General features: G+C 32.7%; 2 protein-coding genes across 2 annotated transcripts in view; both read right to left on the reverse strand.

Annotated features, from left to right (window-relative positions):
* The window catches only part of LOC105178593 (mavicyanin-like), a 948-nt gene extending 827 nt beyond the window's left edge, over nucleotides 1-121 (reverse strand). Inside the window, exon 1 of the mRNA XM_020699397.1 lies at nucleotides 28-121. Coding sequence (XP_020555056.1) covers nucleotides 28-121 — 94 coding nt within the window. The remainder of the gene's footprint in view (nucleotides 1-27) is intronic.
* On the reverse strand, nucleotides 6,079-8,138 carry LOC105178442 (ABC transporter G family member 10-like). Its single transcript, XM_011101908.2, has one exon. The coding sequence runs from the start codon at nucleotides 8,071-8,073 to the stop codon at nucleotides 6,247-6,249; it is 1,827 nt and encodes a 608-aa protein (XP_011100210.1). The 5' UTR covers nucleotides 8,074-8,138; the 3' UTR covers nucleotides 6,079-6,246.

The following is a 14,376-nucleotide window of genomic DNA, read 5'->3' on the forward strand; positions in this document are numbered from 1 at the left end:
AAGTATAATTAACCCCCAGAGTCCAACCCGATTCATCTCCAACGACGTAATCAGTTGCGAAAGCTGGAGGAGCAGCAATCATCACAACGATAATCGTGATCAAGAAAGCTTTCGAGGCCATGATGTATTCTCAACTTGTACTTTGTTTGCCTGTATTATTGGTTATGCTTGAGATATGGTTTCTGGTTCACATACATATGTAGCGCTCTATTTATAGAGTGTTTGTCAACAAAGGGGTGAATAGCTACTTACACTCCTATGATATTAGAAATGAGCAAATTACCCTCCTATAAAAAAATAAATAGCAATTTACCCCCTATGTTTTAAAAAATGAAGGTAAATTGCTTCATTTTTTAAAACATAAGAGGACTAGATTGCTACGTTTTGAGAAACACAATAGGTAGGAAGGTAAATTGTTTCATTATTTAAAACATAGGAGGACTAAATTGCTACCTTTGAGAAATACAGTGAGATAAATTGCTATTTTATTTTTCAATAAGAGGACTATTTATTTATTTTTCATAACACCGATACGCTAGATTGCAATTTACCCATCAACAAAGTAAGCAAGCCGGCCAAAGGCGGCACCATCTGTAGCTGGCTCGAATCAGTTTAGTTTCATGTAAGAGTAAAGTGACAAAGCTTCATATTTCCTGACTTGGGACGTATCTCCACGTTATGTAAATACGACTGAGTAAAACTAATGCAGGATAAGTATTTGTCCTAAGTATATTGTAGCCGAATGGTGTTGTTTAGAGTTTGTTCTCTTAAAACTGCTGGCCTTACAGTTTTGGCTTTAAATTGGTAGTATATTTATCATACACATATTTTTTGGGTATTTTTAGTTTACATGTTTAGGAAAATATTTTATACATGTGATGTGACATATATATATATTCAATAAAATAAAAATTGTTATATATTAAAATAGAAAATACAATTCCGACCTTCAGCCTACATAAGAATAAGTCATGTTTGAAAAAAACTTTCTTCGAATTAAATTATTTTGCAACAATAAATAAATCATGTTAAAGTATTAGTACATTTTCAATGGAACTGGTCGCTCCTCTCAATTAGACTTTATCTACATTTAAAATATAAGGTAATTACATTTAGACCCCTAAGAAAATACGAAAAATTATACATTGAGGTTTGAACAAAATATTGACGTCAAAAAATAATTTATATAAATATTTTGATTTTACCCTTCATTCAACATTTCATATAAATTATTCCAAAAATACCTTGTAGTATGTTTATCCATCTAAGGAGGTAAATGTAGGCAAAATTCAAAATTAGTCCTGTAAGTATAGGGGTGGCAAAATTAGTCTTGTAACTACTGGACTGACAATTTTAGTTCACTATCTTTTAATTTAGTGGCAATTTTGGTCCTTTCGACCAAAATTATCCAAAAAATTAGCCGGACAAATTGGGGCTTAGGGTTCAAGCTGCCAATTGGCCTCAACTTAAACACGTGGCGTCTTGCGTGCTTGCTGATGTGGCAAGGGGCGAGTCATTTTGGCCGAAAGCACCAAAATTGCTGATAAATTAAAACATCTAGGAGAAGTCAACCAATGCGAAAGCCATGACGTGGATGTTTGTCGTTGACGGATTCTGATCAAACGGGTGTGTGGGTCATGGGGAGGCGAACACGGGGGTGTTGGTCCGCCGGCGAGATGATCGCTGGCGACAGAGATATGATGGAAAAACAAGTGACTGGAGCAACAAAAAAATGGCAAAAATAAAAATAGAGAGAACCAGCTAGATAGTGGTTTAAATGGGTGGGCTTGGGTGCAATCAACTCGCCGGAGGATGGGGAGTTGATTGATGGTGGTCTCCAACAGTGAGTAGGTCGGACGACGGTGAATCGAGAAGAGAAAGAAAATAAATTTAGATTTAAGGCAAAACTATAATCAACAATTGAGGGCGCGTTTGAACTCCGATTGAAACACTTGCTATAGGGATGGAATCAACATCAGACGGCAAGTTCAATAGTGGTTCACGTTGCTGGAGACACGCAGGGAAAAAATTTCGGTGACCGGATATAAGGTGGTGGTAGTAGGTGGTGGTTAACCATTCTTTGCCACGTTAGCATCTAAGTAGGATGCTGACTATGTAGGTAATGTTTATTTTTCGTCAAAACCCTAAACCCCAATTTGATTTGTTAATTTCTAGCCACTTTTCACCGGAAGGACAAAAATTGCTATAAATTTAAAATATTAAAGATTAAAATTGTCAATCTCATAGTTATTGGACCAATTTCGCCATCCTTTATACATACAAAACTAATTTTGCATTTTTGCCAATATAATATATATAAAGTCAAAAGAATAATTAAAAAAAATATGATTCTCGAATTATTATTATTGAATAAAAAATAGTATTGATGAATGAAAAACCTAACTATTATTTTATGTTTCTTTTCTTTTTTTACTTTCTATATATATGGGGTGAGATTCATATTTTAATGTTGCATCTATTTTTTTCGAAAATGCCTTATTCAAGTAATTTATCTAATGTTGTAGGATTGAAATATAAAAGAAAAAAATATTTTTGAAGGCAATGTTCAAAAAAAGAAAAAAAACAATCATGATCATATCTGAGACAACAGTTTCAAAAGAATATATAAAACAATGGTGTTAACCTCAGAAAATTTATATAAAAAGTAAAAAAAGAACACCAAAAGAAAGCTCGTTTAACCATTTATCAACAACTATTTTTTACTAAACGACTATAATTCAAAAATAATATTTTATTATAACTCCATCCTTTTAATGTTATATATAATATATTTAATATTTTTCCAATATAAAAATATTACTGACATATTATTGTTAATAATTTAAGAGAATGCTGAATGAGAAGGTAAAATTAAAAAGTTTCGTAATTCTTTTTGCTGACATTAGTATGTTTCGTTCAAACTCCAGAGGAAGGGTACAATTGTGAAAGGAGAATTTCTAATGGGAATGTAAATATAATTTCAAAAGTTTTTTTAGGGAGAAAGTGTAATTTCTCATTTTTAAAGGAGGTCCATGTGTAATTAGCCACTACAAAAAAAAATATGGGTTTTGTAACGGCTACATTGTAACGGCCATAAGGTCATTCAAATACATACAGTTTTTGGTACAAATTTGTAAGGAATAAGTTGTGTTGATGCAATGTCGGTGATAATATGAATTTTGCTAAGTTGTAACGGCCGAAACCGTTTAAATGGCCGTTACAACATGATTATATTACAAAAGCCATTACATCACAACAACCGTTATAATTTGTTACGATTTTTGCAATTGTTTATTAATTTAGGGACAACCAACATTTCTTATAATGTTAGCCGTTACAAATAATATATGAAAGGCCGCTATAAAGCTTTAAAATAGAAAGACCATTACAAAACAAGTTAATTATTTTAGGCCGTTACTAATTTCATATAGTTTTTGGCACAGGTAGTTAATTTTGCAACGGCCTATAAAAAAAATGAGGAGTCATTTAAATAGCCGTGTGAAAAACCACGAGATAAGCTATGTTGGTTTGGTTTTACAAAAATTGTGGAAAAATCGACGATTTTTTTACCCAAGTGTATTAAAAAATCGTTCAAAATGTGGACATTATAATGGCTACTTTCTTTTAATGACGATATGTTTCGTTCCAAAGTCCGGTACAAAATATATTATATATATTTGTGTTGCAAGTTGTTTTCACTTTATTTCATTTGTTGTAGAATTGCTTATTAACCACACACACTCTCAATATCTCTCAAATTTTCATGTATATACACTTGATAAGGTAGATTGCTTATTTTTTGGACTATCAATTGCTTATCTTGAGTTGGTTGATCATGTAACGACTAATTTAAACTTTTTGTGTTAATTAAATTAATTGTAATTTGCTTATTTTAGTTTTATATTTTTTTTTATTTTAAATGTTATGTATTCTTAATTAATGTAACGTAATATTTATTAAATTTATAGGTTGAATTATATAATTATATATATGTGTGTGAATATGCAGTGATATATATCATCATGTTACGATAACTGATAAGATGGATGTATCATAAGAACCTCCCGTGAAGGACAGGTCTTACATCGGAGTTGAGAATAGGGTTAAAACTTTCATAGAATAGGCCAAGTGTCAGCGTGGACATATGAATGGAGAACAAAATTAGGTGCTCTTGCCGGCAGTACAAAAGCACAAAATTTAGAGCACACCCAACGATATCAGTTGTTAGTACCAAAGTCCAAGCTTACTAGACTAGTGCTAATTTCGCACGCATAAAAAATTATCATATTAATTTTTGTATTAAAATTATAATTTATTTTTTCAATTTGAAATTACAAAGTTTTAAATTTTTATATATTTATTTAGAATTTGATATTAAAATAATATCCAATTAGCTTTGATGGCACATGTTATACATGATTGTATACATGTATAAGTTGTCGGAAGTTCAAAAACTTTCATGCCACATAGGCAATTTTCAGCTAATTTTCAAAATCTCATTGAAATATTCCTTACAAAAAGCTTACTAGACTAGTGCTAATTTCGCACGCATAAAAAATTATCATATTAATTTTTGTATTAAAATTATAATTTATTTTTTCAATTTGAAATTACAAAGTTTTAAATTTTTATATATTTATTTAGAATTTGATATTAAAATAATATCCAATTAGCTTTGATGGCACATGTTATACATGATTGTATACATGTATAAGTTGTCGGAAGTTCAAAAACTTTCATGCCACATAGGCAATTTTCAGCTAATTTTCAAAATCTCATTGAAATATTCCTTACAAAAACTTTAGATCGAATCAAATTTTATCAAATTATGAAATTTAAAGGACTTATAGAAAAATGGGCATAGTAACTCAACTTACAAATAATAAAAATTTTGTCAAAGAAAGAAAGAAAAAGAGAAAAATGAGTTGCGTAAATGCATGAAGAGATTGCCATTACAAGCTTTGGTGATGTTGTAAATGAGAAACCAACTCAAAAGATGATAAGATAATACCATCCCACGCTACAAAAAATGCAATATTTAGTAATACTCATCGTCATAGTTAAAATTAAAAAATCATTCTAAATAGTCATTGATATGGCTGTTGGCCATGATATCTGTGAAAGTGGCTAAAATATTTTTATCATGGCTCTTAGCCACGACAAATAACTTTTTCTAATGAAAAATCTATGTTTTTGCAATTATTTTATTTAACTATGATCAAGAAAACTTATTTCACAATGATTTTTAATCTATAATTATTAAAATTGTAGCCAATAGTCATTTTTTTTTTCTAGTGGAACTATATTACAACTTGTTTAGTGAACTCACTAGAATTTTCCTGGGCTTGTTTGTTCAATTACATGAAAGGGGTGTTTGTACGTGTAGCTTAGGGGGAGTGATTTTAGTCTTATACGAATTGATTTTCGTAATTTAGTTCTATAATTTTATAATTTTGGTATTTTAGTTTTTTTTTGGCCGAAAAATTGCATGTGACTTATACATGACCTCATTAAATTTCAATTTTAGTCCTATAAATTAATTTGTGCAGGACAAAAATGCCAACGCCCCTTAAGTTACAGGACTAAAAACTCCAAGGCCTCCTAAGTTACAGGATTAAAATTGCGATTTAATTGGATCATGTACAAGTCGCATGCAATTTTTCGGCCAAATTAGCTGAAAAATGATGAAAATTATCAAAATTTTAAAGTTACAGAACTACATTGCAAAAATCAATTCGAGCAGCACAAAAAATGCCGCTAGCATAAATTACAAAACCAAAATTACATCTTTGCCGAGTTAGTAATAGTTTGATTTTTTAAGCGTTTACCAATGTTTTTTTAATTGAACTAAACTGAAAATATAGTATTTTGTTATTTATATATTTAATTGATTTTCGTAATTTAATCTTATAACTTTAAGATTTTGGCAATTTTAATTATTTTAGATCAATTTGACTAGAAAATTGCATGTGACTCACACGAATTGGAGTGGTATTTTTTATGTTGCACGAATTGGATTTGTAGGACTAAAAATTAAGTGGTGTAAGACGAATAAATATCACCCTAAATTACTTGAATAAAATTGCATTTGCAACCAAAGTTATTGGCACTGGAAAACACCTCCGGAACAATGTATCACAATATATGAATTAGTAGGGGATGCATGTGAAGCATCTCTTGCATAAATCAAAGTTAATACATTCACGAACAATAATTGCTTTGAAATAAGAGAAGGGTTAAAGATTTTCAACTTCTGCTTTTGTAAGATCTATACCAGAGAAACACAAGGCCTAAAAGTCTATACCCAAGAATGAAACTCAACATGGTGAGCAAGTTACTCCATTTCTGTGACTCCTTCAATCCCTGCTGCATTAACAACTGATACCCATACACCAAGCATCCATGCTCAGAACCTTCAATGCATCTCAGCTTCCCCGTTTTTCCTCCAAACTCGTTTATCATGAAGCATTCATACGGGTACTTGAACAAACTCAAGTACTGCATGAATCTCCAGTACTTGGGGACTGTATCTTTTGAGATAAAGTATCCCGAGAAGAGGAAAAACGACCCCATCACTCCGTAGATAAGTGACATCCCCGTGATGTAATCTGGCACTAATGTGCTCAAGCATGCTACGAAAGAATTCGCGGTCAAGGCGACCACCCAAACAACTAATGAGAAATAGAGAAATCCGTCTATGTTGCGCCTCAGCCCGACTAGCCAGTATACTGGGCTGGTGTAGAGGAGGGTGACTATTAGGAGGAACGGAAGAAAGACGAGAGTGTTGGCTATGATGTAGGATGAGACTCTGTAAACTCCTCGCGACGTTTCTCGCATCAGAATTCTTCTTTCTTGCAGGAAAATTGGTAGAGCTTCTGTTGTTGTTGATATCAAGAATGTGAGCGTGAAGGCGAAGAAGCCTAGTTCATTTTGTATCTTTGCTTTCTTAGCGTTGCCGAAAACGTTAATGAATATTGTGCCTAATACAATTCCTGTTAGCACTGCTTCAATCGTCTTCGCTGCAAAGAGTTCCTTGGTTCTAAATATATTCTTGCAGAATCTCTGGCTTAGGATCACCACCTCTTTGCATGGAGAATTACAGTAGAATATCTTCTTTTCTTCTGCCAGCTGATTCAATGTCTCATCTGTATGTTGCTCGTCACATGATTCGATCTTGATCATATGGTTCTCTTCTTTGTGCAGGCTTTCTGTTACCTCAATGGCAAATTCGAGTGCGTTCACATGCTCGGGGATGCAGTGGCCCACAGATTTAAGGCGTTCCGCTAAAAGATCCAACGAGCCACTGTGAAGAACCCCACCATTGGATAAGAGTATAACTTCATCAATCAAGTCAAGAATACGAAATCCAGGTTGATGGATGGTCAGCACTATTGTCTTCCCTTGGTTCTTGGCCATGGATTTAAGCAGCGTCACTATGTGAAGAGCGGACGCCGAGTCTAGCCCTGAAGTCGGCTCGTCAAGCAGAAGAACCACCGGATCATGCACTAAATCGACTCCAATCGACACTCTACGTTTCTCGCCACCTGAAATCCCCCGGATAGTCTCGCTGCCTATTCTAACACCAGCAATATGTTCCAATCCCAGCTCCGTTAACAGGCTATGGACTCTACTCCTGGCCTTGTCACGCCCCACTTTCAGCCTCAGGCGTGCGCTATACATAAGTGTTTCCTCAACCGTAAGATGTGGGAATAGAGCTTCATCTTGTGTGACATAACCTGAGACCCTACGAAAATATTCAGCATTCATGGGCATATCATTGACAAGAACACGGCCCGAGACTCCACACGTTGCGATCGTCCCAGCCAGGATCTCAAGCAACGAGGTTTTTCCTGCCCCACTTAGACCAGCAATCGCGGTAAGCTCTCCAGGCTTGACTTCACAACTTATGTTGTTCAAAACATACTTGGTTCTGGAGCTGGCGCTGCTCTTCCAGCCAAACCAGTCCAAGTCGCCGTATCGTGGAGACAGCTTGTATGATAAATTCTTGACCTTTATGTTGTATTGAGTTTCTAGGTCAGCAGAATGGTGTGGTTTCTTGACGGGTAACTCCATATGTAAGAAATTGTGTGAATGAGAGAGAAGTAGAGGGGAAGATGAGCTAACTCTTGAAACTGGCTATTCTTTATATATCTGTATAAATAGAGAAGCTGATGTTGTCTTTGCGTGCGTGTAATTTGCGACTCCAGCCCTTGAAAACTGCTAAGACTGGGCCCTACGGAGCACAGCTGTCTCACTTAAGTGAATATCATGTGCGGGCTCACAAGCTATGTTTGAGGAGAGACGCACATGAACATCATCACCCGGTTGTTGAGTCTTGCACCTTAGTTGTGAATATTACTGTTTCAAGAGTTCCTAGGAATGATTTTCAGTTGCATTCCGCAACTAACATACTGTTTACAGTTAAAACTTCCTTTTTTGCTTTCTTTCCCTCGTCACCTTTTACCATTTATTTTTGACAATATTTTTGTTCTTTAACTTTTTGTTATAGCATTTCAGTTCTACATAGTTTGTGATTTTAATTAGGAAAAAATATTAGTTTAGTTCGCTAAATATGCCTAATTTTAATTTTAGTCAGATAACTATGTTCATTTTTGTTTAGATCCAGTAACTTACGAAATTGCTTACTTTTAGTCCTCTCGCAGATTTTCGGACAATTTTACCCCTATGAGTGCATATGGACTAAAACTGCCTTTAGAGGTAAAATTGATCGAAAATCTACCAGAGGACTAAAAGTAAACAATTTCGTAAGTTACTGGATCTAAACAAAAATAGACATAGTTATCGGACCAAAATTAAAATTAGGCATACTTAGCGGACTAAAATAATACTTTTTTTCCCTTTTAATTATGAAAGCGAACTCCAACGGGAAATTTTTTTTGAAATAAACCATATCTAACTCCGACTAATCATATATGGCACATTTCATTAGATGTTCAACGAAAAAATTCATGCGCCTAGCACGTGGCCGTTAAATCCCCAATTTGAAAACTTAACAGCCATGTCGCCTTTTCCATTAAAAATGTGCCGTGAAATCAAAACTGCTATTTTCAAAACTTATGGGACTAAACGTGAAACTTCCGTAATCAATAGGATAAAAGATGTAAAGGCTCTAAATTATGAAACGAAAATATTATTTTCTTAAAAAATGCATTTAACTAACTTTTATATGAAGTGATTATTTAATATAATATTAGAGTTAGACTAATTAAATAAAAAGAAATTTTAGTTCAAACTCGACTTTTCTTTTATGAAATATATCCTGTATTTTTTTTTTTTTTTTTTGGCAAAAACCACCTAGAGGTGGGGGGAGCTTTTCAGAGCCCTCAATCCTTCTATATTAAACACACAAAATAATTACAACGGGGAGAGCTACCTCCTTAGAATTTCTAGTAAAGCCATAAATAAATAGTACTACTCCCTTACAAATAGAGCAACAATAAACAAACAGTACTACTCCCTTACAACAAAAAACCCGAACATGTGTCGTAGAAAAATTATGGCGAGTCAAAAAGGTTTTTGTTATCCCACCACGTCGTGGATCGCACAACACCTGCAAATAAATCTGTACAAAAAGGCCAAGCTAGAGTGTGTGTAATGTTCCAAAAGGATAAATGATGAACATAAGTATTAAGATCATGTATGTATGGCTGGCAGCCTTTGAACCTGTGAAAGGGGTTCATAAGACCTGCAAAAGATATAACAACAAACAACTAGATAAAGGAGATCAGCTGAAGTGACAAAACCAAAAGGTAACCAAAGAAATATTGGTCCCAACATCAACCATATGGATGAATAACCTCCAAGGAACCCATATAGAAACAATCACAAAAACAACACAGAGAAGCTCAGATAGGACAACAAGTATCAGCAAACAAAACTAAATCCGTAATTAAGTACCCCTAATTTCAGTGAAAAATATTTTAACTGAAATTAAAGGTACTATTACTTCTGATTCTAATAGCAGGCAAGGAGTAGGCGTTAGGTCTAATCAAACTTTTAGAAATACCAGTGATATTATCAGGGGATAAAATGGTAAGATGTTGGCTGAAATAGGCTTGGTTAGCAAAATAGTCGGCCGCTTGATTACCCTCTCTAAAGATGTGATATCTTGAACTCAATTTGGGATAAAAACTCTCTAATTTGTTGCAGCAAATTTTGAAGGCACCATAGCCCTTGGGGGGAGAGAAAATAAGCTTAATGGCATGTTGGCATCTGTTTCTACCTAAATTTTTTTAATGGAAATATATGTTGTTTGTGAGTTCAAATATCACTACTTTCCTTGGGGGGAAAGAAGGTTTTACATGTAAGGTACTTAAACAAAAAAGATACAGTTTGCGTATGAGAGGCGGTGGAGGAGATATTACATATGAAATAGACAATTTAAATTTTGAGGTATATTACATGGGCAGTGCATTAAAAAAATATGATTTTTTACAATAATTAATTATCAGTCAAAAGAATAAAATCATGTTAAATACAAATGAACAAGGCATCACAACGGCCATTAATCGTTATTTCCACAGGTGTGACCAAAACATTAACTATAACCTAAATCATGGTAAATATTTTGGTTATGGCTAAAAATCATAGCGAATGGATTAATCATAGTAAAAATTTAAATTTTTATTTTGATTTTATTTAACTATGGTTAATAGTTTTGATTTACTATGAGTTTTAAACTATGGTCATTTATGGTGTAGCGAAAACTTAATTTTTTTTATAGTATGTCCCTAAAATTAGGTCCAAATGCATAAAAAGACCCCTTGCATTTTACAAAATTACAAATACACTCTTTAAAATTGTAATTATAATTACAACTCTATATAGTAAAAGTTTACACAATCTGGTTGAGGTGCATTTATTTTTGGAATTTTTCAAAAAACGGAAAATATTTATATATTTGAACTTAACCTTAAAAATTGTCAATGTAATTATTTAATTTTTAGATGAGCTACCACACTTCACCAAAACCTGATATTTTTTATTTTTGTAAATAATTTTTTTTCTTTATAGAAGTATGATGATCATCTCTCGAAAATAACAACATGATATACCATAATCTCTCATCAATCGCAATATCTACTGTAATAAAACGTATAATTGCGGGTAAAATTATATTTTTAATCCTGTAATTTTAGATCATTAAAATTTTTGGTCATGATACTTTACTAATTTACACATTTACTTCTTCTTTTGATGAATTTAATTTTTAGCATTTCACATTTGATCATTTTTTGACAAATTTAATTCTATACTGACAATTTTGGCCCTAACGACCCATAATTACAAGACTAAAAATGAGATATAGTACAGTATGAAGGGGGACAAAATTATCAATACAAAACTAAATCTGTCAAAAGAATGACCAAATGTGAGATGTTCAGAACTAAATTCGGTAAAAAAAATGACTAAATAAGTAGATAGAATAAATTACAAGACCAAAGTACTGACGACCTAAAATTATAGGACCAAAAATATACTTTTTGCGGGTACTTTTGTTTTCCAGTTTTGTATGAAACTCCGGGCGTGCACGTTTTCAGCATTGGTTCATAGTTGGAGGGGAGGAGGTGTAGGTGGTTCAACTGTATTATTTCATCATCTCCAGTGAGAAATTAGCAGTGATTCTATATATAATGTGTGATTGATGGTGAGCTGTTTCTTCACGCTTTAATCCTTTGTTGGTTTTTGCATGCAGAACAGAGTGACAGCTATTAGTTGCATGAGCTGATGACCATCATCGCCACACTCAAATTTTTGTCTTTCTGCAATAAAACAGTAAAGTTGAGAATCGCAAAAGTTGGTCCCAGTTTGAGGAAAAGTGCCTATTTTAGAAAAGTTCTATAAGTTTTCCCCTTTTGTAATTATGGAAACCTCTTCCGTGAACTTCTGTCAAAATACCCAAATGAGAAATGTTTGAAGAAAGAGGGTTGATATCAGTTTTAGTCCCTCAACTATGTCATTTATTTGGATGTGATCTTGTATGTTTACCCTCATCAAACTTAGTCCATCACGTTTTAAGATGTCATCAAATTTGATCCTCACCATTAAAAATTCGTTAAAAATAATGTAATTTAAAAAAAAGAAAGAAAAGCAAAAGAATATAGGTGCTTAAGGGAGTTCAAATCCAATACCTTTGGCTGAAAAAGAAAATTTAAAAAAAAAAAAAAAAACTACCAATAAGTATTTACAGTAACTTTTATGGACATCGATTGTATGTATATTGTTCTTAGCTTTTTGGGCATCGATTGTTTGTTGTTTTTATGCATTTGATTATGTGACTTTTACCTATTTCTTTATGATTTTTATGTCTCTTTTTATGTATTTTATGTGTTGTCATTTATGACATTTTTGGCCTTTTTTTTTTTTTTGTGAAATTGCAAATTTAGTGTTGTATGTATGGGAGTGGCAAAATTAGTCTAGTAAGTCCGTATTATGGGACCGATAATTTTAGTCATTTATGTTTTAAATTTGTAGCAATATTGGTTGTCTGACCAAAAGTGATAAAAATTAACAAATAAAATGGAGGCTTAGGTTTTGGCGACAAATAGATCTCACATACATAGTGAGGATGCTGATGTGGCAAAAAAAGAAGAAACATGAGAAGTCAACTGATGAGGAGGTTGTAATGTGGATGGTGCCATTGACGGAAACTGATCGGAGGGATATGTGCACCATGGGGAGGTGAACACTGGGGTGTTCGTCCGTCGGTGAGATGATCGCTGGCGATGAGATATGGTGAAAAAAATAGTGGCAGGCCAGGGCCGCAAAAAAATGACAAAAATAAAAATAGAGAGAATTGAACAAAAATAGATGGGCTTGGAATCAACTCTCTAGAGGATGGAGAGTCGATTGGTGGTGGTCTTGAATAGTGGGTAGGTCGGACGGCGACGAATTCTGAAGAGAGAAAATAGATCTAGGTTTTAGGGCAAGACTATAATCTGCGATTGGAGACGTATTTAAACTCTGATTGAAACACATATTGTAGGGTTGGAATCAACTTCGGAATGCGAGTTCAGTGGTGGTACGTGTAGTCGAAGAGGTGGGGAGGGGGGGGGGTTGAACCATCCTTTGCCACGTCAGCATCCACATAAGTTACTGACTATGTAAGTGATGTCCATTTGGATGTCGAAACCCTGAGCCCAATTTAATTTGTTATTTTTCGACCACTTTTAGCCAAAAGGACCAAAATTATTACAAATTTAAAACATAAAGGACTAAAATTGTCAGTCCTATAATTACAAGATTAATTTTGCCAACCCCTACCCCACCCCATACATACAGGAGTCATTTTACAAATTTATTTTTTTTATTGGTTATATTTTAATTCTTTCTTATCTGAATACGTAAGGGATTAAGGGAGTGTTTGCACAAAAAATTGAAAGTTGTAGCAAAATTAAAACTTAATAGTGTTTGTAGAAAAAATGAAAAGCAGTAAAAAATAAATTGGGTAGTGTTTGGGGAAACATCACTTTTAAAATAAACTTAATTGATAAAAGACTGATTATCCCTATGTGTTAAAAAATATACTATTTTTTTGCTTATTATTTCATTTGTTGTTTGGCACTGATAATATTTGTAATCATAAATTTTATTTCCATTAATATTTCATATTTATGCTTTGAAAGATGTTAAAAAAATTATTTAATTTAATAATGCTCCTATTAAATAAGATAATTGTTCAATCATACACAATAATAAAGCTTACATCATTACAAAAAATAATTATTTTTTTATTAATCGAATAATAATGTGTGAACGAAATAGTATAATTTGATGATATAGCACATACAATATAAAAAATTTAAAATATTAAATATATAAAAATATAAATTTAATTATTGTCAAAATTTAAATTATTTGAAAACTTCGATATCAACTTTAAATGCAGAGTGGCCATCCAAACTTTTACAATATGGGCATTATTAGAGGATTTAAAATCCCAAATTCGAAGCCCATCATGAAACTTAGAATGGCATTTGACCATAGTACATTGGTTTGGGTCAAGTTTTGCATACCATAAGGAATTTTTGGGTACATGAGTTTATTTTTCTCAATCATCAACTTAGGGATTTGGTATATGTTTACTTGGATGGATTTAACCGAATTAGAGCTAATATTGTAATAAGGAAAGTTATTTAAATAATAAAGAAATTACAAAGACAATATTTCATTTTTATTAATGTTGTGTATAAATAATTGACAACAGTCATATTGTATGACTTAGTTAAAGTAACGATACCAAGTAATTTTTTTTAAAATTATTTATTATTTGAATGTATTTTTATCCCAAAAATATTTTAATTTAATAATAAATTTTAATATTGTGTAGAAAAATTGACAATAATTATATTGTCT

Source organism: Sesamum indicum, linkage group LG16 (assembly GCF_000512975.1).
Source record: "Sesamum indicum cultivar Zhongzhi No. 13 linkage group LG16, S_indicum_v1.0, whole genome shotgun sequence".
NCBI lineage: Eukaryota > Viridiplantae > Streptophyta > Magnoliopsida > Lamiales > Pedaliaceae > Sesamum > Sesamum indicum.